A 21,560-nucleotide genomic window follows, 5' to 3' on the forward strand; every position below is an offset into this window, starting at 1 on the left:
TTATAGGTGAGGAACCTGAGGAAGATAGAAGTTAAATGATTTTTCTAGGGTTGAACAGCTAGTAAATGTCTGAGGCCAGATTTGAACTCATGTCTTCTTGATTCCAGGTCCAGTGCTCTATCCGCTCTGTCACCTAGAAGTCAGCAGAAAGCAGCAGTTTTTCAGTAGACCTTGGAGGATGACTATAGTAGAATGGATTTTGGGAAAACATCTTATGAGAACAATCTTTCTGGGAGCAATTCAGAGAAGATTCCTCCCACTGAGACTATGCGACATTGGGAAATAATGTTCTAGATTCTTCCTTTATTTTTTCTCTTATGTTGTTTATAAATTTTTATTGATGAAGTTGATAGAGCACTAGCTGGATATAGAATCAGAAAGATGAGTTCAAATCTGGCCTCTGATACTAGCTGTGTGACCCTGGGAAAATCACTTAGCTTCTGTCTCCCTTAGTTTGCTCACCTGCAAAGTCAGGATAATAATAACACCTATCTTCCAGGATTGTTGTGATGATCAAATGAAATATTTGTAAACTGTTTTATAAACTTTAAGGTGCTATATGCATGTCAGCTATGTTGTTATTGTTGTTAAAACTTTGGGGGAATTTAAAAAATCATTGCTACTTCATAACAATCTTCCCTCCTTGCCAATAGAACTCTTCTTTGTAACAAAAAGGACAGTCAAGCTAAACAATCTGACATGTTGAGCATCTCCAACAACGTATCCCCCTTTCCATTCCCATAGTTCCCCACATCTCTAAAGAAAGGAATGACATGCATTTCATCATCAGTTCTCTGGAGGAATCTATGTTTCACTGTGGGGCCACTCTGTCCTATGTCTGTTTTTGTGGTTAGGGATTCAGTTTAAGAGAATATCAGTGAAGAGTTGAGACACAAGATTCTCATCATGGTTCTACTAGTTTGCTAAGTGATTTTGAGTAAATAATTTAATCTCTCCTGTGCCCTCATTTCTCCATTTGCCAAATGTAGGAATGATCTCTACTATCATTCACTCACAGGACCTCCTGTGTAAAAGTACTTTGAAATAAGAATAGTCTAGAAAGTCACAACATCATGGGGCCTTGCAAGGTGTAGGTGTTTGGGAAAATTTTTTTTTTAAATGAGACACAGGCAGGCTGAGAAGTATGATGTTTATTCCACATTTGAAACTTGTCTCAGATGCTCAGAGTTAGTTCTGGGGCCAGAACAAACAGGGTGATTAAATGGTGGGGAGAAAGAGCCGAAGGCTTACAGCTCAGCTGATTATTTTCAAGGTCTTCATATTAACACTGTATCTTCTTTTGTTCTGGGGAGGAATTGAATTTTGGCCCTCAGGGCAAACATTATCCAGAAGGAAAACAGCTCCACACCCTACGTTCACAGTCCCTGGAGAGAGAGAGGGGTAGTTCAATGTCCTTCAATAACCTCTGAGCCTGCATGGGCAGCCTCCTCCAACTCAGTCCACAACACTGCTTCTATCCTTCAGATTCAGCCCAGTCCACTACTTTTCTCTTCTTTCATCTCAGCCAACCTCACACCATGACCAACTTCTCTTTCCTTTTGGTCATCTGTTGCCTTTGATCTCCCCACTTCCATTAAGCCCTGTTGCCATAGATACCCTCTTTATATCCCACCCTGGCCCAGCCCTGGTGGCCCCTCACTTACTACTGCTTTGGATGGTCCAGAAGAAGGTCTTAGCTTCCCCAGGACATGCACAGTAAGTGTAATTGAAATTCCCCAAAGGGAAGTCAATGGGTGGGTTACTCAGGGTGTAGACTTTTACCTAGGATGGAGGTTGAAATAGTGCAACAGGGTGAGCATTTAGTATTTTGTGGGAGGAGTGTGAGAGGTAGGGGAGAAGAAAGGAAAAGGTAGAGAGACAATGAAGAAATATCACAGGCTGATAAATAGTGGAGGAAATGATGTTAAGTTAGAGAATAGGGAGGACATCAATAAAGTGACCCATATACCAGAGTAATTAGCTTAGCACATATATATGAGTGAGGGCATGAATGCATGAACGAGAAGCATTATTAAGTCCTTGCTATGTACTGAGTATTGTGCTAATTAGTGGATATACAAATATGGCATGATTTGAGGAGCTATTAAAAACATACAAACAAACAAAACTTCACATTCTGGTTTACCAGAGCATAAAAGTGATTGCTTGAAAAATTCTTAGGATTTAGGGCTGGGGTGGGGTGGGGATTTGAGACAAAATCTAATTAAATCCCCTCATTTTCTAGATGAGGAAAATGAAACTTAAAGAGGGGAAGGGTAACTCAAATAGTAAGTAGGGGTTTTAGGATTTGAACCCATGACTTCTGTCTCTTATCTTGCACTCTTCTCCTACAACTATACATCCTCACAAGCTATTCCTATATTTATAAAAGCACTTCCCACCCCACCCCTCCAACTCTCAGAAACATTGTCTTTGTCTAAGGCTCAACTCAAGTTATACCTCCTCCGTGAGGCCTTCCCTGATCCTCTCAGTTCTTAGTACCTTTTTTATTTTCATTGGACATTTATTTGCTGCACATATATCCTTCAAAATAAAAGATAAGCTCTTTGAAGTTGGGGACTTGCATTTTTGTCCTTGTATCCCCAACATCTAGCACAATTCCTGGACCTAGAATCAGAAAGACCTGAGTTCAAATGTGGCCTCAGACATTTACTGGCTGTGTGACCCTGGACAAGTCACTTAACTCCTGTCTGCCTCAGTTTCCTTGTCTGTAAAAAGGGGATAGTAATAGCACCTACCTCCCAGGATTGTTGTAGGGAGAAGGACTGGTCCTGTGGTTTCACTGGTATAAGCAACTTTGAGAGGAAGAAACTCCCTCTCTCCAGGATATGTTAGCATCTTCTTTGTAACTCATGGTTATACAGAGTTACCTTTTGCATGGAAATGATCTATCTATGGTCCTACAGTCAGTAGGTATTAGAGGCAGGATTTGAACCCAGGTCTTCCCAGCTCTCATCCACTACTTCATGCTGCCTCCCATGTATATAGTAGGCACTTAGTAAATGTTTACTGTTGTTGGTTATATTACTAGTGTGTTATACAAGAGCAGGTTATCCTGAGGAGGGTTCCTGAAGTTTAAAAAAGTGCACATTTTCTGAAGTTACTTAGCTTTTTCATATTTTTACATATTTTTCATATTTTCATATTTTTATGTATTTGCCTTTTGGAGTAGTCACTATTTTAATAGGAGACAGTAAAGTTTTGCACTGATCAGACTATAGTACAAAATTTAAGGTTTTGTTGTAGTTGCTACTGATATGCTTAATGTAATCAAGTCAGGAATATGGCAAGAGAATAGGGGGCAATAACTTTTCTTCTATGCCTATATATATTTTTGCCCTTCAAATACATTTGTAGACCAATGAATTCCTGTTTATTTATTTGTTTGTTTGTTTTTTTCCTTCAAAGTTCTTGAAATAAATTTTGAGAGCACAGGATCTCCTTTACGTATTAAATTACATTGCAAAGAATTTTCTAACTCTGAATCAAATAGTTGTCTATGAACACGGATTTCAAATCTGTGCCGGAAACAGGAAGTTAAAAGAATAGATTTGATTGTAGCTTAAGTAACCTGGCTGATTTTTGTCAGCTATTCTTATCTAGGTGAGGTGGCTCATATCCTTGGCTATGAAATTGAGTTAGTAGTCAATTGTCATGAAGAGGCTTTCTAGTCATTGCAGCTTAGCAGATGGGAGCCTAGAAGAGGGTTCTGAAAAAGTGAAACCCAGAGCTCAGTGACCATGAGTTTAACTAACTGGAAATCAACAGGGAGCGTTGTCATCATCACAGGACATAAGAAGCCCTACAGGATTGTAGGCATGAATTCCACTGGCATGTATATACCTGGTCATGCCTGCCCCTAAATATGTGCCTTCCATGCTCTGGTCACATGTGTTTTTCAACTGGGCCCTCTCCTAGTTAAACTTGTGGTAACTTAGAGGGTTATCTATCATCTGTGTATGTGTGTGGATCTTTTCCTGTTTTTTATTTACTGTACTGTTTTATTTGGTGCATTTGTTTGAACTACTGTGTCCTCTGGCTGACCTGTAAATGTACATGTGCTAGTTGGGGATCATGAACTATGGTTTTGAGTGGGTGTTGACTCACAAAATTGCTAGAACCTGGGCTACAGTACTAGATATGTTGACAATTGTATTCCAGTTATTTTACGAGAGACATTTGCAAAATATACTTCCTCAGGCTACGTACGGAATGTTGTTCTTGTTTGTCCTTCATTTTCAAAGAGGACCAATGACATCATAGGGTAATGTCTTGACTCATGCTTAAATTAAAAGGCAGAGTTGCACAAAGTTGTCAGCCTCACTCTCTCTTCCACAGTCAACAAAGTCCAGTGGAATCATTGAGGCAGTCATCCTGACCTTTGCTTTGCCACTGGACTTTGGTGAAGCAAGTCAAGACAAGGAATCATTGAGGCAGGTTGTGTGCACTGCCTGGTCATTTCAAGAAAAGATTGCCCTATCTGATATAGAAGAGCTCAGAAACTCTTTGAAAAACTATTTATCAATGGCATCATCAAATTGTCTAGCAGGCCATATATAATGACCATATTAGAGGTTATTGTTCTTCTTCATTTTCAAAGAGAACCAATGACATCACATGGTGATGTCTTGACTTGCCTGTGAATTGGATTTGAGTGAGGTGGAGTTGCACAAAGTCTTATTCTCTCTTCCAGAGACATCAAAATCCAGTGGCAAGACAAAAGTCAAGATGACTGGTGATGGCCCAGGATGCCTTGGCATCTTTGATGTTTGACCTAGCTCTAAGCACCCCACAGTACCCGCTTCAGCCACCTTCATGGCCACTGGAACAAACTGTTGTCATCTGTCCATTCCACGGGGGGAAGTCTTCACGTGCTCAAGATCAATACTAAGAAGATACAAACTAGAGTTTAAATAAGAGTCTAAATCAGATCAGTACACAGTGTCAACTTTAAGATCACCTGCTAGGTAGCCAGTGGTTTCTATAATAGAACTGCACAATAAATATCATATATTGTGGTAGGTGAAGACAAAAGAAGACAGCCTTCATCTTCCTAGAAATGCTATAAGAATATGGACTCAAGTCCCAGAGTATCTTGGAGGTTCTTACCACTTTTCAAAGTCTTATGGAGAAGTCCATTGGAAACATAACCTCCACGGAGGTGTGGTGTATTTTGATGATCTCATTGTCATTGGACAATTATAAAAACACCAGGAAAGACTGATTAAACTTTTAGACTGACCAGGATGTGCTGGTCTGAAATTTTCCATTGACGTGTTCCAGTTCTTCAAAGCCCCCATCAGTGGACAACTTCAGATTAATATCTTCCAGCCAGCCTAACAGTTTAATCAGTGGGTTATGTAGTGTCTGAACAGGGAGTTAGTATGGATTCAAAGAAGATAGACATGCCCATAAGCCAGCAACACCCAAAGGATTTTTGAGAAATACTTTTCTGTGATTTGGTGGCTACTATCAAAAATATGTGAGGAATTAACATTAACAGTTAGTAGTGATCTCATTCATAAGGATGTGATTGAAAAGAGAGAGAAGCAGAAGGACAATAAAAATTAGTCTGGTCTGACTATTCCATGCCTGGAATACTCGGCCCTCTTCATCTCTTCTTCCTGGGTTTCCTGACTTCTTTCAAGACCCAGCTGAAATCTCTCCTTCTACAAGAAGTCTTTTCTGGTCTCCCTTAATGCTAGTGCTTTCCCTCTGTTGATTATCTCTGATTTAACCTCTGTCTTTCTTGTTTGTACATGGTTGTTTTCATGGCATTTCCTCCATTAGACTGTGATCTCTTTGAGAGCAGGAACTGGGGTTTTTTTTTTGCCTTTCTATGTATCCCCAGGATTTACTTAGCATGTGTTTGGCACATAGTAGACACTTAATAAATGCTTGTTGACTGACTAAATGATTGTTAAACATTGTTTGGAGATCATGTATTGAGAATTATGACAATATATTTAAAAATGTGGCTAATTGTCTCACACAGGTACTAGTGTTGATTTATGCAGACCAAGCAAATCCTTTGTGCTGGGCAAACATTAGAGGCTTAGGACCAGTCTTATATCAAAAGAATGAGAGTCACCAGAAAGTTACTGTATTTTCTAGCAGAGTTCTTATTGACAGTGAGGCTTATTATCCCACATACTAGCTACCTCTACTCTCAGTAATGACTATAGGGGATGGAAATGGCTGGGGAGGCATTGAGTCCTAGAAGAGCTCACTAAATTCCCATACTCCCTGTTGTCCTTTGTGACTACCCTGTTTCCTTTCCCCTCATTATTCTCTTCCCTTCTTTTCTTTCTCCTATTATTATATATTATATGTAAATTATATATTGTTTTATATATATTATGTACAATATATATGTTATATATATTATGAATTATATTAAAGGAGTTTCCCAATTAATAATTAATAAAGTTTCCCAACTAATAAAGGCCCTAATGAGCCTTTATACTTTCTTTTCCCTTGTTTCTTTCACATCCATACTTCCTCTACTCTCTCCCCTCTCATCAAAGTCTATCTCTCACTTACCAGAGCACAATTTGTCCAATATGATTGAACAGAACATGCCAATTCGATTTTCTCTCCTGATTTTGCAGGCCCCATTGGGATCACATTCACATCAAGCAGCTTTTGTCTGGTGAGGAAAAGAGATAAATAAAGAATTCCCCTATTCTTCATTAGAGATAGATGAAGAAACAAGTAGGTTGTGGGTTGAGAGTAGGAGTGAACTGAAGAGGAACAGGGATGAGGCTCTTAGGAGAAATGTGATCATATAGTCCAGATATCCATTTCTTCCATATGTTTCATTTCCAAGGACTTTCTATTTTTAAGCCCCACTACCCTCCCAGAAAGGAGAGGGTAACTGAGACCCAGAGCACAAGATATGAGGTGCTGTCAGCCTAAAGTAGTTATATTTCTATCTGCCAAGGGGCCAAGTTAGGGATTAGCTTCTTATTCCTCATAGCCCCAAGTCAAAGCACCTAGACTGGTAACATCCAAGTGAGATAATCGAGATTTTAGATCTGGAAGGGGTATTAGCTAGTCAAACCTTTTTATTTTATATAGTAGGAAAGGAAGGCCCAATGAGATGCAGTGATCTATGGGTCCAAGAGACCTCCTTGGCCCTGAAATTCCCTTAAGCGCCCATTTTCCTGATATAAAGCCACTTAGAAACAATGTGCTGGAAGAAGGGTGTGTGTGTGTGTGTGTGTGTGTGTGTGTGTGTGTGTATGTGTGTGTGTGTGTGTGTGTGTGGGTCTGTGTGTGTGCTCATGCTTTTATTCAGGTAAAGGAGTCCACAGTCTCAGATTTCAAAAAGAATTGAATACTTTTTTTAAACAATGTATTTCAAGCTGAATGCAAGTATGGTTATTTGCAAAACTAGTCACTTCACAAGGGAACCTAGGACAGAGTCTGCTCTGTCTAGGATTCTTAAGGCACTAGTCCATTGACTACAGCTTCCTAAAACCAAGAGTATCCCCATCAAAATAGGATATTTGGTGCTTTTCATAAGACAGAGCCAAAAACACAACTTGGAAGTTCTGTATTCTTAGCTCCCACCTTATGGTCTGGGACATTAGTACATTTATTCTTAGATCCTTCCTTTCTCTCTTCCTCCTTCTCCTCTGAAGAGTCCCCACCTGCACTTCCATAGGTGTCGCCTCTAATCTCCAAAACAGTACCTTCCCACTCTTCCCCTCACATGACTTGTCTTCCTCTTAGAAACCAGAGCTTGTTTCATTTCTGAGATATTTGAAGAACAAAGCCTCTATTCTTCCCAGGAACCTGAACCTCCATATTTCCCACTGTAACAACAATGCTACTTGCTGCTACTGTGGCTATGAAAGGCCAGTAACACCAGCACACAGGAGGGCTACTAGCATAGGTTCTTTGATCTGCTTTTCTAAGGAAAGTAACTTTAAGGGGTTTACAATCTCACTTTAATTAAACATACATATATCATTCACTTAGTTCAGGGGAAAAAGTTAGCACCCTGAACTTCAGAGCAAATACAAACAGAAATTACAAACAGAGAAAATATAAACAGAGCAAATAACAGATCAACACACAGGCTTTTAACTATCTGACCAAATTTATACATACATAGTTACCAGAGAGAGAAGCACCAACATCTGGGTTTTCAAAGCTGGGGGGCTCCTTATTGGCTATCCAGAGTCTCCACACCAACACTCTTCCAATGAGTGAGCCCCCAAAACAAAATTCTAGCCTCAGAGTATATATATACATGTCTTCAAGGTCAGAGAACTTCACACCTCTTGAGGGCTTTACCCCTCTTGAGGGTTTCACACCTCTTGTGACCCAACTAGCAAAAGTGTGTGAGCCTTCCTACAAAGGGAAGATTCAGTCAAAGGCACCTGACTGTCCCAGTGCTGAGAAGCACTCAAAAACAAAAGACAACAAAAGTCCCACATTGCTTGTCCTTACACGTACTGCCTTTCCCTAGAATGAGACTGGACAAGGGCTAATCATTTGATTGAGGAACAGGACTCATGGATTCTATGCCCTTATCTGAATCTCTTCCCTAGCTCCATCTCATGGAGTCCAGAGTCCCAGGGAGTGTTCTCCTACTAAAAATGTCCATCTGTCTATTTATCTATCCATCTATCTGTCTGTCTATCTATCTATCTATCTATCTATCTGTCTCTTTGTCTGTCTGTCTATCTGCCTGTCTAGCTATCTATCTCCCCAGAAGGAAGGCTAGGATGAAGGTAGGGAGGTACAGCACAAGGTTGTTTTGTCCTTATTTCTACCTACCTCACACACTCGCCCCAGATCATAGATCTACATTGGGTGTCTCAGCTTAGTGCACAGGAAAGGAATACAGGTTGGCCAAAAGTACATTTTTTCCTCCCAATTTTAGGACCTATATCAGTATGTTATCGGAAAAATTAGGTCAGATCTCCTAGTATAGTAACTAGTGTCTTGAGAACCTTTCTTGCCACAGTTTCAGAGTCATCTCTTCAGCACATAGTTTTTCTATTTTCTCCCTCCAGTAGAGATTTACAAAGAGGAAAATCAAAGCACAGAAAAAGAAAATGATTCAGGGTAGGGTCAGAGGCCAACTCTGGATTTTATTCTCACTTTCTAAAGATCTAGCTCTGTCAGCAGGTATTGGGGAGAGTTGTTAGGGAGGGGGTAAGTCTTCTCCCATCAGAGGGGAAGAGAGATTTCTAGGTAGAAAGTATGGCATCTTGTTATTGGAGGATGGGAACATAGGGTGGAATAATATCTTGAGAGGGAAGTGGGATACCCGGGGTGTCAAGATGAACCCTTTCTGGCAGACTAAAGGGACAGTGACTGGGGAAAAAGTGGCTTACATGTCTGCAGCTTCACCAGTGGTCAGTTGTAGGCATAGTCCCAGGAAGATGACAGTGATGCTAGAACTCAGGGTCTGGAGCCAGTACATCCTGAAGGATACAGAAGATGATATCTAAGAGAATTAGGGTACTAACCTAGGACCCTGTATTTATATCTAGAAAAGGATGGTAGGGCAACAGTTGGGCAGACACCTAGCCAATCATACTCAGACTTGTACTCTGGCTCCTGGTGATCTATGCTTGTCTCCACAAAGTTTGTTTTTGTATACCAAAATGCCAGCATTCAGCATAGGTGAAGTGGCTCTGCTCTGGAGGGGAGGAGTTGAGCAGTTCTTCCTTATTTTGCAGCATTGGAGAGTGTTCAAGCTAAAAGTCATTAAAGAATAAAATAAAATACTATAAAGATAAAAGAACAGGATGTTTCCTTACTTAGCCCACATAAGCAGGGCTCTCTCCTCATTGACATCAAAGTCAAGAGTAGATGTGGGATAGCAGATTGGGTACTAGATTGCAAGTTAGGAAATCTGAGTACTAATCTTGGTTCTGTCACTTACTAGCTATCTGTTACTTTAACTCTATTGGCCTCAGTTTCTTTACCTGTAAAGTGAGAATTACCTTTAAGATGACAGAGTAGAAAGCAGATGAGAGCTAGCTCTGCCCAAATGCCCTTAATAAAATAGAAATGTTATCACCTTCCTTCTTCCTGGTCACACTCTATCTTCCTTCTGTCACCAAAAAAGTGAAAATAAATGGAGAATTCAATTGAAAAAGGTATGCTGCCTTTAGCTGTTGCAAATAGAGGCACACTCATACTACAGTAGAGTCCTTAAGTTTCTATGACCCTGCCACCTCTTGCCCTAATGTGTTAGCACACCTTGGCAACCTAACTAAGACCTTATTTCACTTCTTATCTTTCTGCCTGTCTGGGGTTGGGGTCCATGAGCTGCCAAGTCTTTCCCCTCTCTTGTCTCTCATGATCATTGACAGATTATTGATCTAGAGCCATAAAGGATTTAAGAGGCCAGCCCTTTCCCCTGCTTCCTCCCCATTTGTAGATGAGGAAACTACAGTCTAAGGTCACACAGGTAGTAGGCATCAGAGGTGAGATCTGAAGCCAAGCACTTTGGCTCCAGAGTCAGGACTCTTTTCACTGTATTATATTGTTCTACCATCTCTTACATTGGCTTAGGCTTATCAGGCATAGAATCACTAAAAATAGATTTACTGTTACATCCCACTTATGGTGCAGATCCTGCAGAGCCATTCAACCAATTTCATGCTCATTATACCCTGGAAAGCACCTCTGAAATTCTCTATCTGAGAGGAAGTGAGTCATCTTCCCAGCCTCATGTCTAACCAGCACCCCAAGGAGTCCTTGGCTCAAAACCCACCTCAGAGCCTGAACAAAGTCAAGTAGAATTCCTGCTGCTGCCAATTAGCACCCTATCATAACAGTGGAAAGTTTCTCCGGCTCCTCAGTTTAGGGCTTTAGAGAGGAGTGTGGCCCTCCATCCTCCATCCCATGCACCTCACCAAAGTCCACTATATTTACTTAGGCTTATAAAAAACAGTAGGGATTCCCTACTCTCTGACCCTGGCAGAGATTTCATGCTTTCTAGCATGGAAAGTACCTGTGGGAGAAGAATGGTCTTAAATAAAATAAATACAGCTAATCAAAGGAATCAAGTGCTATTTTTTAAAGAGGAGGGATGGGGAGAAATAATACAAAAGAATTGTATGGAGGAAAACAAAAGCCTAACAATTATAACCTAAATGTGAAAGTCTCCAATAAAAAGAAAGAGGATTTAGAGTTGGTAAGAAAACAAAGCCCAATAATTTTTTGTAATAATAAATATATCTTTAAAAAATGACACACAAAATAAAAGTGGGGTCGAGTGATGTCGTTCAGTCATTTCAGTCACGTCTGATTCTTTGTGACCATATTTGGCAAAGATACTGGAGTGGTTTTCCATTTCCTTCTCTAGCTCTTTCACAGATGAGGAAACTGAAGTAAATAGAGTTAAGTGACTTGCCCAGGGTTACATAGCTAGTAAGTGTCTGAGGCCAAATTTGAACTCAGGAAGATCCTGACTTGGGGCCCAGCAGTCTTTTCACTGCCCATTAAAATATATACATCATTCTTATTGCAACTCTTCCCATATGAATGTTGCCATGCAGATGGTTCCATAGGAGTGTCTATACCTATACGTTTTACCCCATGTTCCTCAAGTTTTTTGACCTGGGGTGAGAACTTCCTTTCACAGATAAACCACATAGGTGAGAAGAAAAGAAGCTATGTGGAGAGATGGAGTATGCAAAAAGTTGGGGAGAGATGAAATCAGATGGGTCAGTAAGAGTGGCCTGGAGAAGACTGCTCAACAGGAGCCAGAAGCAGCTGCATTCTGGTTAATTGTAATGATCAAGCATGGTCCTAGAAAGGAAGTATGGCATAGTGAAAAGAGAACTGGCTTTGAAGTCAGAGGACTTGAATTGAAATCCTGCCTCTCACACTTACTACCTGTGTGGTCCTACCTGTCTGGGCTTCTGTTTCCTTAGGATTCATTAAACAAGATGATTTCCAAATTCTCTTCCAATTTCAGCTCCACAGTTCTATAAACTATAAGGAGAGATGTAAAAATATGCTAAAACCATGGGTGAATGCCCAGTCTCTGGGGGCAATAAGATACTGATGAAACATAACCCTCTTCTCTTGGTAGAGAGATAGGGGACCATGGGATTGAAAGGTAGCATACTCTATCATCATAGTTGATTTTGCTTAACTGTGTTTCTTTGTTACAACAGACTTTTCAATTGATATATATGGTAGAGGCATAGGAGGAGTAATATGGAGATATGATTGGTATAAAGACAAAAAAGCATCAAAAAAAGTAAAAAAAAAGATTTTACTGATGAAAGAGAAATAAATGATTATGACATCATAGATTTAGGAGTGGCAGAGATCTTAGAAGCCATTTAATCCAATCTTCTCAATTTGTAGGTGAAGAAACTGAGTCACAGTGAAGTTAGGTGACTTTCCCAAGGTTATGTAGCTAGTAAGTATATGAGTGGGATTTGAACCCAAATTTTCCTGGCTCTAAGTCCTGTGTTCTGTGCACTATTCAACAATGTCTCCCTAACAGAAGTTTTATAATAAATAAGGTCAGAAAGAACTGCCACAACCAATTATGGATGCAGCCCTTTACTAGAGATATGAAATATTTTGATTAAATGTTTACTTACTCTTGGGCAGGAAGCTAAAAGATGTCATTGCATCTCACTCAAATTTTTCTTGGTACACTCTCATTCATTATCCCTAAACAATGGAAGCGCAGTTTGCAATGCTACAAAAGACTTAGGTAGAGTTTCTTCCTAAATTACTATGTTTAACCATTGACATCTTTTGAGCACAAAAGCTCTCCAGGCAATGTTGTCTGGTTGCATATTTTGGAATACTTCAACATTTGAGCAATCAAAATTTCAGGGGACCTAACGAGCCATAGAGACATATGCTAGACCCAGAAGAGACTGCAGAATATATCCAATTATGACCTACAAGTAAGATCAAGCATGTGACAATTTCTCCAGTGGAATGGGCAGATCAGAATGATTTTTTTCCCAGTGGCCATGAAGGTGGCTGAAACAGGCACTGTGAACGTTTGGTGTTTGATCAGACCCTGAAGATGCCAAGGTCATCCGCTGCATCCTGATCCATTGCCAGTTATCTTGACTTTTGTCTTGTGAATGGACTTAAGTGACTGTGGAAGAGAGAATGAGATTGATGACTTGGACTTGTGCATCTCTGCCTTACTTAAATCCAATTCACTCTCAAGTCATTGCCATTGGTCCTCTTCACAAATGAAGGACAAACAACAACAATGATCAAGGGGTGACATAAGTTATGTCATAGAAACTGTGATTGGAGAAGGAAGTAGGTCGGTCACGTGGCAAGAATGATTAAAAACAGATAGCATCTGCACTTGTACTCAGGAAACGTAAAAAAGTCAAGAGGAAGTTGGAGCTTCTGTGGAAGATCTAAAGAACATGGACAAAAATCACAGAGGAGAAGGCATGAATGGGTTGTAATATGCATTGATGAGCTTGCAGATTCATTGAAGAAGCTGTGTTTTCATTCATCAGTTGGATAAATTGAGCAATTTTAGTGCCTGATTTTCTGTTCTGAATGCCTCCATCCCTTGTAATAGACTAACTACTGTTTGAATAGTGGACCAGCTGTAAGGATGAAATGGAGCAATGATTCAGAACATGGGAGTTAGTTCAAAAGGACAGGTTTTAGGCTAGGGTGGTTATATTTCACTTGGTAATCGGGAACTCAAATTTGTCATATTCTTAAGGTAGGAAGGGAAATTCACTTTCTTCTTTTGTGCCTCTCATTTTGCGCCTCAGTCCAAACTAAAATCTATGCAGGTAAGTCTTTTTATATAACACTCAAGGGATTCAATGCATCCACCCATCCATCCCTTACCTTCTTAAAAAACTTTATTCTTTGTTTTAATTGTTATTGTATTAATTGTTATTGTTGTTCTCTCTTTTTATATCACCTTTACTTCCAAATACATTTCCCTCTTTCCTACCCCCCACAAAAGAGGGCAAAAAAGCTGTTCTATAAAATTTAAAAGAAGACAAAATCTGACAGTTGAAGAAACTGAGTCATGGAGAGGTTAAGTGACTCCCCCAGGGTTACTTAGCTAGTAAGTTTAAGAGATGGGATTTCAACCCAAGTTTTCTGACTCCAAATCCAGTGCCCTCTTCATTTTTCCATACCTGTAGTCCCCTACCTTTGCAAAGGAGTAAGATGGACTTTCTCGTCTTTTCCTGAGGGGTGGGCAAGCTTGAGCATTATAATTACAAAGCATCTAGGGTAAGTTTTTTGTCCTTTCCACTAGCATTGTTTTAGTCATTGTATATATAGTTATCTCAGGTTTTGCCTACTTCACTCTGTGTCAGTTAATATGTCTTGCCATCGGGGCAGCTAGGTGGTGCAGTGAATAGAGCACTGGCCCTGGAGTCAGGAAGACCTGAGTTCAAATCTGACCTCAGACGATTGACACTTACTAGCTGTGTGACCTTGGGCAAGTCACTTAAACCCAATTGCTCTTCCCCCCTCCAAAAGAAAAAAATTAGAGCCATAAAAAGATATGTCTTGCCATGCTATTCTGAATTCTTCATATTCACAGTTCCTCATGGTATAGTAATATTCTATTACATCAATTCCCCACTATTTGCTTAGCCATTTTCTCTTTTGATGAATTCTGGAGGGCATAAAGTATATTCACTTCTCTGTTCTGCAACCCCTTGTAATTTGCCTTTACATTTCTACTGTAGTTGCCTTTTCAAAGGCCACCAATGACTTTCTCACTTGATGATCCCATAGCTTTTTCTTAGATTTTGTTTTCCTTGACCTCTGTACAACATTAGATGATGTTGATAGCCCCCTTTATTTAAACATATTCTCTGCTATTTTAAGGTCCTTGTTACATTAGGCTTTATACTGTAGTGTGTGTGTGTGTGTGTGTGTGTGTGTGTGTGTGTGTGTGTGTGCGCGCGCGTAGTCCTCAGTCCTCATCCTCCCTGAGTCTTTAGAACTTTGAATACTGTTGAGCACCCTTCCTCTTGAATACTTTTTTCTCCTTTCTCCTAGTTTTACTCCTACCTGACAGATGGATTTCCTTTGATATAAAAAGTCATATTAATCATCATCAGGACTTCTCAGTTCTTTCTATATAATGTCTCTCCTTCTTTCCTCTCATATAGCCATTACTTTGGTTCAGGGTTCTCACTGGAACTAATGTAATAATCTCCTTATTGGTTGCTTTGGTGCTTTCTCTCTCCTCAGTTGCCCTTGTATTATTTCTGTATGTGCTATGGTTCCTGAGTGTACTTAAGTTCCTTAAGACAAAAACTCTTCTCTTCTCAGTAATACAAGGTTCAAAGACAGCCCCAAAGGTCTCATGATGGAAAGACCTATCTACATCCAGAGAAAGAACTATGGAGTCTGAATGCAGATTGAAGGAAACTAGCTGCTCTCTTTTTTCCTATATCTTTTTTTGGGGGGGTTTGTTTCTTCTTCTCATGATTCACTCCATTGATCGTGGTTCTTCTTTAATTGTGTAAATATGTTTAATGCGAAGGTATATGTAGAAAATATATCAGATTCCATGCTGTCTTGGGGGGAGGGGGGAGGAGAGGGAGAGGAAGAAAATTTGGAGCTCAAAAACCTGTGGAACTGAGTGTTGTAAGCTAAAAATAAAAAAAAATCTAAAAAAAAGACAGATACTCTTTCATTTCAGTCCTTCTATCCCCAGTGCTTAGCATATGTAGAAAGTAAATAGAAGCTAACTAATATTTTATTTGTTGTTCTTAGGAAGATGATTTCATATTTTTAAAGGCGATGACCGTGTGAAATGAACTGATGTTTTGCATCTCTGGGTTCAACCTCCTTAGCCAACTCTAGCTGCCAGACAATTTTGCATATATCTAGGGTGGCAGATTGCCCAACATGGAGCCATTTCCAGGAATGGCCACTCATTCTCCTAGCTTTAGAAGATCTATCCTATTATGGGGATCAGTTGACCGGGCAGGGACTTGAGACAGCCAGTGAGAAGGAGGTGCCAAAAAAGCCCCAAACTCAGCTCTTTTGCATACTTCCCTGGAGCTACATGGTGCCTTTTGATGATGTATCTCCTTAAAAGGTTGCCTTTAGGGGCAGCTAGGTGGTGCAGTGAGTAGAGCACTGGCCCTGGAGTCAGGAGGACCTGAGTTCAACTCTGGCCTCAGACACTTGACACACTTACTAGCTGTGTGACCTTGGGCAAGTCACTTAACACCAATTGCCCTGCCTTCCCCCCTCCAAAAAAAAAAGGTTGCGTTTAATATTCACTTTCACCTAATTTTGCATTTAGGTGTGAGAGAACATTAACAATTGGGGGAATTAGGGACAGCACAGGACAGGGCATTTTCTCCATTTTCTGTTTATTTGCTTTCTTACCTGTTCTTTATCTTTGGAGATAGTGGTAGAGGATGAATGTCAGGGAGAAGAGAGAAAGGGGGGAAAGAGAGAGAAAAAAAGAGTGAGAGAATGAGAGTACAGACAGACACACAGAGAAAAACAAAGATAGAGACAGATAGAGCCAGAGATAGATAGTGACACATAGAGAGATAGAAGCAGAGAGACAGACATAAAGAAAGACAGAGGCAGAAAGTCCAAGTCAGAGAGAAATAGGGACAGACATGGAGAGAGAGACAGACAAAGATATAGACAGAGAAGCAGTCAGAGAGAGGCCTGTCTTTCCTGGAGGACAGAATCATTATAGGCTATCTATCTGTTTCATTCTTCATTTTGTTTTGTTTGTTTTTAAATCCTGTCTTTCCAGGCTTTGGGGGGCTTATGAATAAATGTGGTTCAGAGGGCCATGATGACCTTATGTGGACTTTGGCAAAAAGAGAACTCAGTGACAGAACTTTGTTCATCCATAAAATAAAGAGGTTAGACTGAATGACTTCTACATTTTCTCCTGGCTCTAAATCTATGATACTCTATAGCTTTTGCTTGACCCCTTAATTCTAGTGGCAGATACGCATTGGTGCCCTGCCATTCTGGTCCCATATCCCCAAAGTGCTGTACTCAGTGCTCAGGGCCTCTGACAGACTAACATAACCGCACATTAACAACTTGCTGCCCAAACAAGACTGTTTTGCACCCTTGGTTTAACATATTCTCCACCTTCATCCTTATGGTTTTCAAGACCACCCATTCATGAAGGTAAGTTTTGAATAAAAAGTGTTCTTTGTTTACACAGAACTTCCCTGGGTCACTTTGAAATGCCCTTTACATCTTTTTGGTGCCAATATCAACTGTGATTTATCTGGGGGAAGGGTTTTTTGGCTTTCAGACCAAGTTATTGCCTAGAATTAGATAGGATTTTCAACTTCTTCCTCTCTATCAATCCACCATAGCAACATTATACTTCAGATGCATTTTTCTATTCTTGACAGATGTCTATGGACTCCTTACTCTCTTGCCCCCTGTAAAGATTCCATTCTTCTTAAATCAGAGAAGCAAATCTAGGTCTTTGAACTACTGCCCTATGAAGCAACTTTATCCCTAACTTCCAGTTCATGACCCTTCCTAATAAGAAGGCAGAGGTTCAGGATGGGAAGGAGAACTTGGGAGTTCCTGTCCCAAAGTTAATTGTTTTTTGTCCTAATAATTCACAGCTTGTCCTTTGGTTTCTTCTCTTGTGCCATGAGAAGGCTATCCAGTCTTTGATAATGGGTATCACAATGGGTATAATCATAACTTATAATTCCAAATGCAATTTTCCAAAGGGGCATGTGTGCTATACTGTACTCTCAGTCCCAAGAATGCCCTCATCATACCCCTTATGAGGCCCCTTTCTATTACGGACTCATAAACTTGGTCAGTAACTAGCTCTTGGGCTGGCTCTTCCTTGCTTATTAAGGGGGCAAATGAGTATAAAGAGGGATTTGTGAATAGGACAGGGTGAGGCAATGTTAGAGAGGCAGGAAGAGAGTGAGGAAGTTTAAACTCTGGACTAATTTTCTCCAGGGAGATTGATCTTGTGGAGGAGTCTTTGCGTCAAAAGAATCCAAAGACAAAAGAGTTAGGTCAGGAGGGAATGTGAGCCAACTGGCTATTGAATCTTAGGTCATGGACTCAGGAACCTAGTACAGAGGAGCTCAGAATGGCCTATATTGAGCTCCTTACCTCTGTCTTTTTGAAAGAGCATCTTTTTCTCTAGATCAGAAATGGGAGTCAAGTTCATGAATATTTGTTGGAGTGGAAGATAAATCTTTCCTCTGTTTCTTTTTGTTTTCCCCACATCAGTGTAAATACAAATAGGGTATAGTTTGGGTCATGGTATAGGTATGTAGGAAGGAAGCCAGAATAGCTTTTTCCCTCATCTTTAGGTCCCAGGTCAGTTGGTCATTTGGGATGTACCTAAATATTTATTCACAAACATGAATGTACATGTGCATGAATGGTGAGATTCCCTGAGCTAAACTCCCTGGAGTTAATTTAGATCTCTGGGGGTGGTGGTGGTGATTGCTAGTATCCCCAGCACCTCTTCTACCCATTCTTCTGGTTTTGGGAAGACTGAGGAAGCCAGTAATAGCATATTCTATAGCACTAGGTAAGGATTTCTGACAAGAACAGGAAAAGATGGCAATAGTTAGGTTCCCCTGAAGGTCATTTGACAATTTGGGACCTGCCACCAGCTTTGTGTTTCTGTAGGAAAAGTCAGTAGGGCAGCAAAAGCGGTGTATGTGACAAAACCACAGAGGGAGGAGACATTGTTCTTCCTTATTTCTTAGAATAAAGGCATTCTTGAGCTAAATGGGACCATGGAAGCCAAGATAATTCCATTTACCTATCTCCTTGCCTCCGTGTAGGATTACTGCCATTTAGGAAACTAGTGGAACTTGACAGATGTGAGTTAACCCTCCATTCTCCCACAACACCAGGCAGGACTCTTGTGAGCTAGGAAATTGTAGTGCAAACCTCAGGCAGTTGGAATTAACTTTGCCCCAAGGTGGATTGGGGACCCAGCTTTGGGCCCTTAGAGTAAGAAGAATATAAAAGCTTTTAGGCCCTTGGCAGAGAACTTTTTAAACCCTAGGGAACTTCTTGCTTGTATCTTTTATCTTTTTTTATCTTCCTGAACTCTTTGGGCAATACTTTTACATGAGAGTGTGGGAATATGTTTTTTAGTAAAAGCTTTGCTTATTTGAACCCTTGTGCTCTGAGTGATCCTTTGCACCAATAAGGAGCTAAAACCAAGACAAATGTTCTTTTTCCCCTTAGTTCCAGCTATGACTATGAGTTAACGCCATGTCATGGAAATGCTTTTTTTGTTACTTTTCATTTCTTAAAATCACAGCTAGTCATATTCCCAACCAAGTGTTTTCCTTGTTGTCCTCCATCCTCTCCACTGTCCCTTCCCTCTCCACCTTCCTGTGTAGGACATATTGGTAGAGTGGGGAAAAGTAGATTCTCCCTATACTTTGCTTTGATACTTCAATTTCCAACCCTATTATGAAATCTGACTACCTAATCCAAACTGTTTTCTTTATCACAGTCCACTAACAAAGGCAGGGATCCTTATTTTAAAGGATCATAAGGGAGAATACATTTTTTCTAAGAAGATAATTTTAAAAAATATTTTTTTCAATTATCAAGGATTTATTTTTTTTCTTCCATCTCCCCTTGCCCATTGGGAAAAAAGAAGAAAGTAAAAGAAATACAGATTCCTTGTAGCATTTAAGTTTCAAATGTATGTGAGGCCCAGATATAAAAGGTCATATTATAGGCAAATTAGAAAAACAAGGAACATGTTACCTTTCAGATCTATGGAAAAGGGAGGAGTTCATGACCAAAGAAGAGATAAACAGGACTGCAAAAGATAAAATGGATGAGTCTCGTTACATAAAATAAAATTAGAAGGAAAATTGTTAGCTAGTAAGAAAAATCTTTGTAGCAAGTTTCTCTGATAAAATCTCATTTCTGATTTTTTATTTCCATTCCATGTGTAAGGAATTGGTTAAAATTTATAAGAATGTGAGCCATCCTCCAATTGTTAATTGGTCAAAGGTTATGAACAGGTAGTTCTCAAGGAAAGAAACTCAAATTATTTATAGCCATGTGGAAAAATGTTCCAAATCACTAATAATTAGAGAAATTCGAATTAAAGAAGCTCTAATCTTCCCCCTCAAGCTCATCAGATTGGCAAAGGTAATTAAAAAAAGAAAGTGACAAATGTTACAAGGACTGTGGGAAAATAGGCATGTTGACCATGGGAGCCATGAATTGTTCTAGCTGTTCCAGAAAGTAATTTGTAATCATGCCTCAAACATCACTACATTGCATGCCCTTTGTCCCAGCTGTATTATTACTATGCCTAAGCCCCAAAGAGATCAAATAAAGAGGGGAAGGACCCACATGTACCAAAATATCCATAGTACCTCTTTTCATGGCAAAGAATTGGAAACTGAGGGGGTGGGTATTGGGAAATAGCTGAGGAGAACCAGGGAATAGCTGAATTTATTTAATTATAACCAAAAAAGATAAGAAGAATGAAACAATAACAGCTCATATTTATATAGCTTTAACATTTGCAAAATACATATATTATCTCATTTGATTTTCATACCAGCTCTGTAAGGAAAGTGCTGCTGTTCCTGTTTTGCAGCTGAGACATCCAAGGCTGAATGAAAGAGATTAAGTTGGCTTACCTAGGGTCACACAGACATTCAAGTGACTGGGGTGGGAATCAAATCAAATCAAGGTCTTCCTGACTCAACATTGTATATACTGTGCCACACTATCTGTAAGGCAAATGGTGGCAGTAGACTGAAGCTGAGATTTGGAAAGGGATAGGACAATGTAACAAGGGATTCAAGGGCAGAGGCCACTGTAAAGTTGAACTGGTTAACTGAAGGATCAAGATTTTGAGGAGCAGAAACTGAGCTTAAAGAAGGGATGATTTTCAGGGAAAGCACAGATGGGTATGGTTCCTGAAGGTTGTGATGAGGACAGAAAATAGTTACAAGTAACAATGGGTAGTTAGTCAGCCAACAAGTACTGATTAAGCACCTACCATATTTTACTAAGTACTGGAGATACAAAAAGAAAGGAGGGAAGAAAGAGGAAGGAAGAGAAGGAGGAAGGGAAGAAGGGAGAAAGGAAGGAAGAAAAAAAGAAAGGAAGAAAGAAAAGAAGGAAGAAAGAAAGAAAGAAAGAAAGAAGAACAGAGGGAGGAAGAGAGAAAAAAGAAAAGAGGAAAATGAAAGAAAGAAAAAAGGAAGGAAAGAAAGGAGGGAGGAAGAAAGAAAGAAAAAGGAAGGAGAGAAAAAAGAAAGATAAAAAGAAAGAAAGAAGGAAATAAAGAAAGAAAGGGAATGTGGCACAATGGATAGAATGTTATACTTGAAGTCAGGGAGACCTGGGTTTAAATCCTACCTCTGACACTTATTAGTTGTGTGCCTCTGGGCAAGTCACTTAATCTTACTGGGCCTCAGTTTCCTCATCTGTAAAAGGAGGGTTGGACTCTATGGTCTCTTAGGTCCCTTCCATCTCTAGTTCTATGATCCTACGATGTTAATGAACTGAGAAGCTGCCAACCAACTTAGTCTTTAAAAGAAATGTGT

General features: G+C 39.9%; 1 protein-coding gene across 1 annotated transcript; it reads right to left on the minus strand.

Moving 5' to 3' along the window:
- Positions 1 to 1,254: 1,254 nt before the first annotated feature.
- LOC118850176 (prolactin induced protein) lies at positions 1,255 to 9,463 on the minus strand. The gene is made up of 4 exons (XM_036759388.1): positions 9,375 to 9,463; positions 6,565 to 6,670; positions 1,665 to 1,782; positions 1,255 to 1,385 (listed from the first exon to the last, which is right to left on the minus strand). Exons 1-4 carry the CDS (start codon positions 9,461 to 9,463, stop codon positions 1,255 to 1,257), a joined length of 444 nt encoding a protein of 147 aa, XP_036615283.1.
- Between the last annotated feature and the right edge of the window lie 12,097 nt (positions 9,464 to 21,560).

Source organism: Trichosurus vulpecula, chromosome 5, assembly GCF_011100635.1.
Source record: "Trichosurus vulpecula isolate mTriVul1 chromosome 5, mTriVul1.pri, whole genome shotgun sequence".
In the NCBI taxonomy this organism is placed as follows: domain Eukaryota; kingdom Metazoa; phylum Chordata; class Mammalia; order Diprotodontia; family Phalangeridae; genus Trichosurus; species Trichosurus vulpecula.

Excerpts from the sequence above, each read along its gene's own strand:
- LOC118850176 (XM_036759388.1), bottom strand. The coding sequence starts at position 9,463 with ATGTACTGGCTCCAGACCCTGAGTTCTAGCATCACTGTCATCTTCCTG. Across the intron at positions 1,783-6,564 it reads ATTGGACAAATTGTGCTCTG|GTAAAAGTCTACACCCTGAG; the intron begins GTAAGTGAGAGA and ends CCTCCATCCTAG. Across the intron at positions 1,386-1,664 it reads CTGGACCATCCAAAGCAGTA|GGACTGTGAACGTAGGGTGT; the intron begins GTAAGTGAGGGG and ends CTCTCTCTCCAG.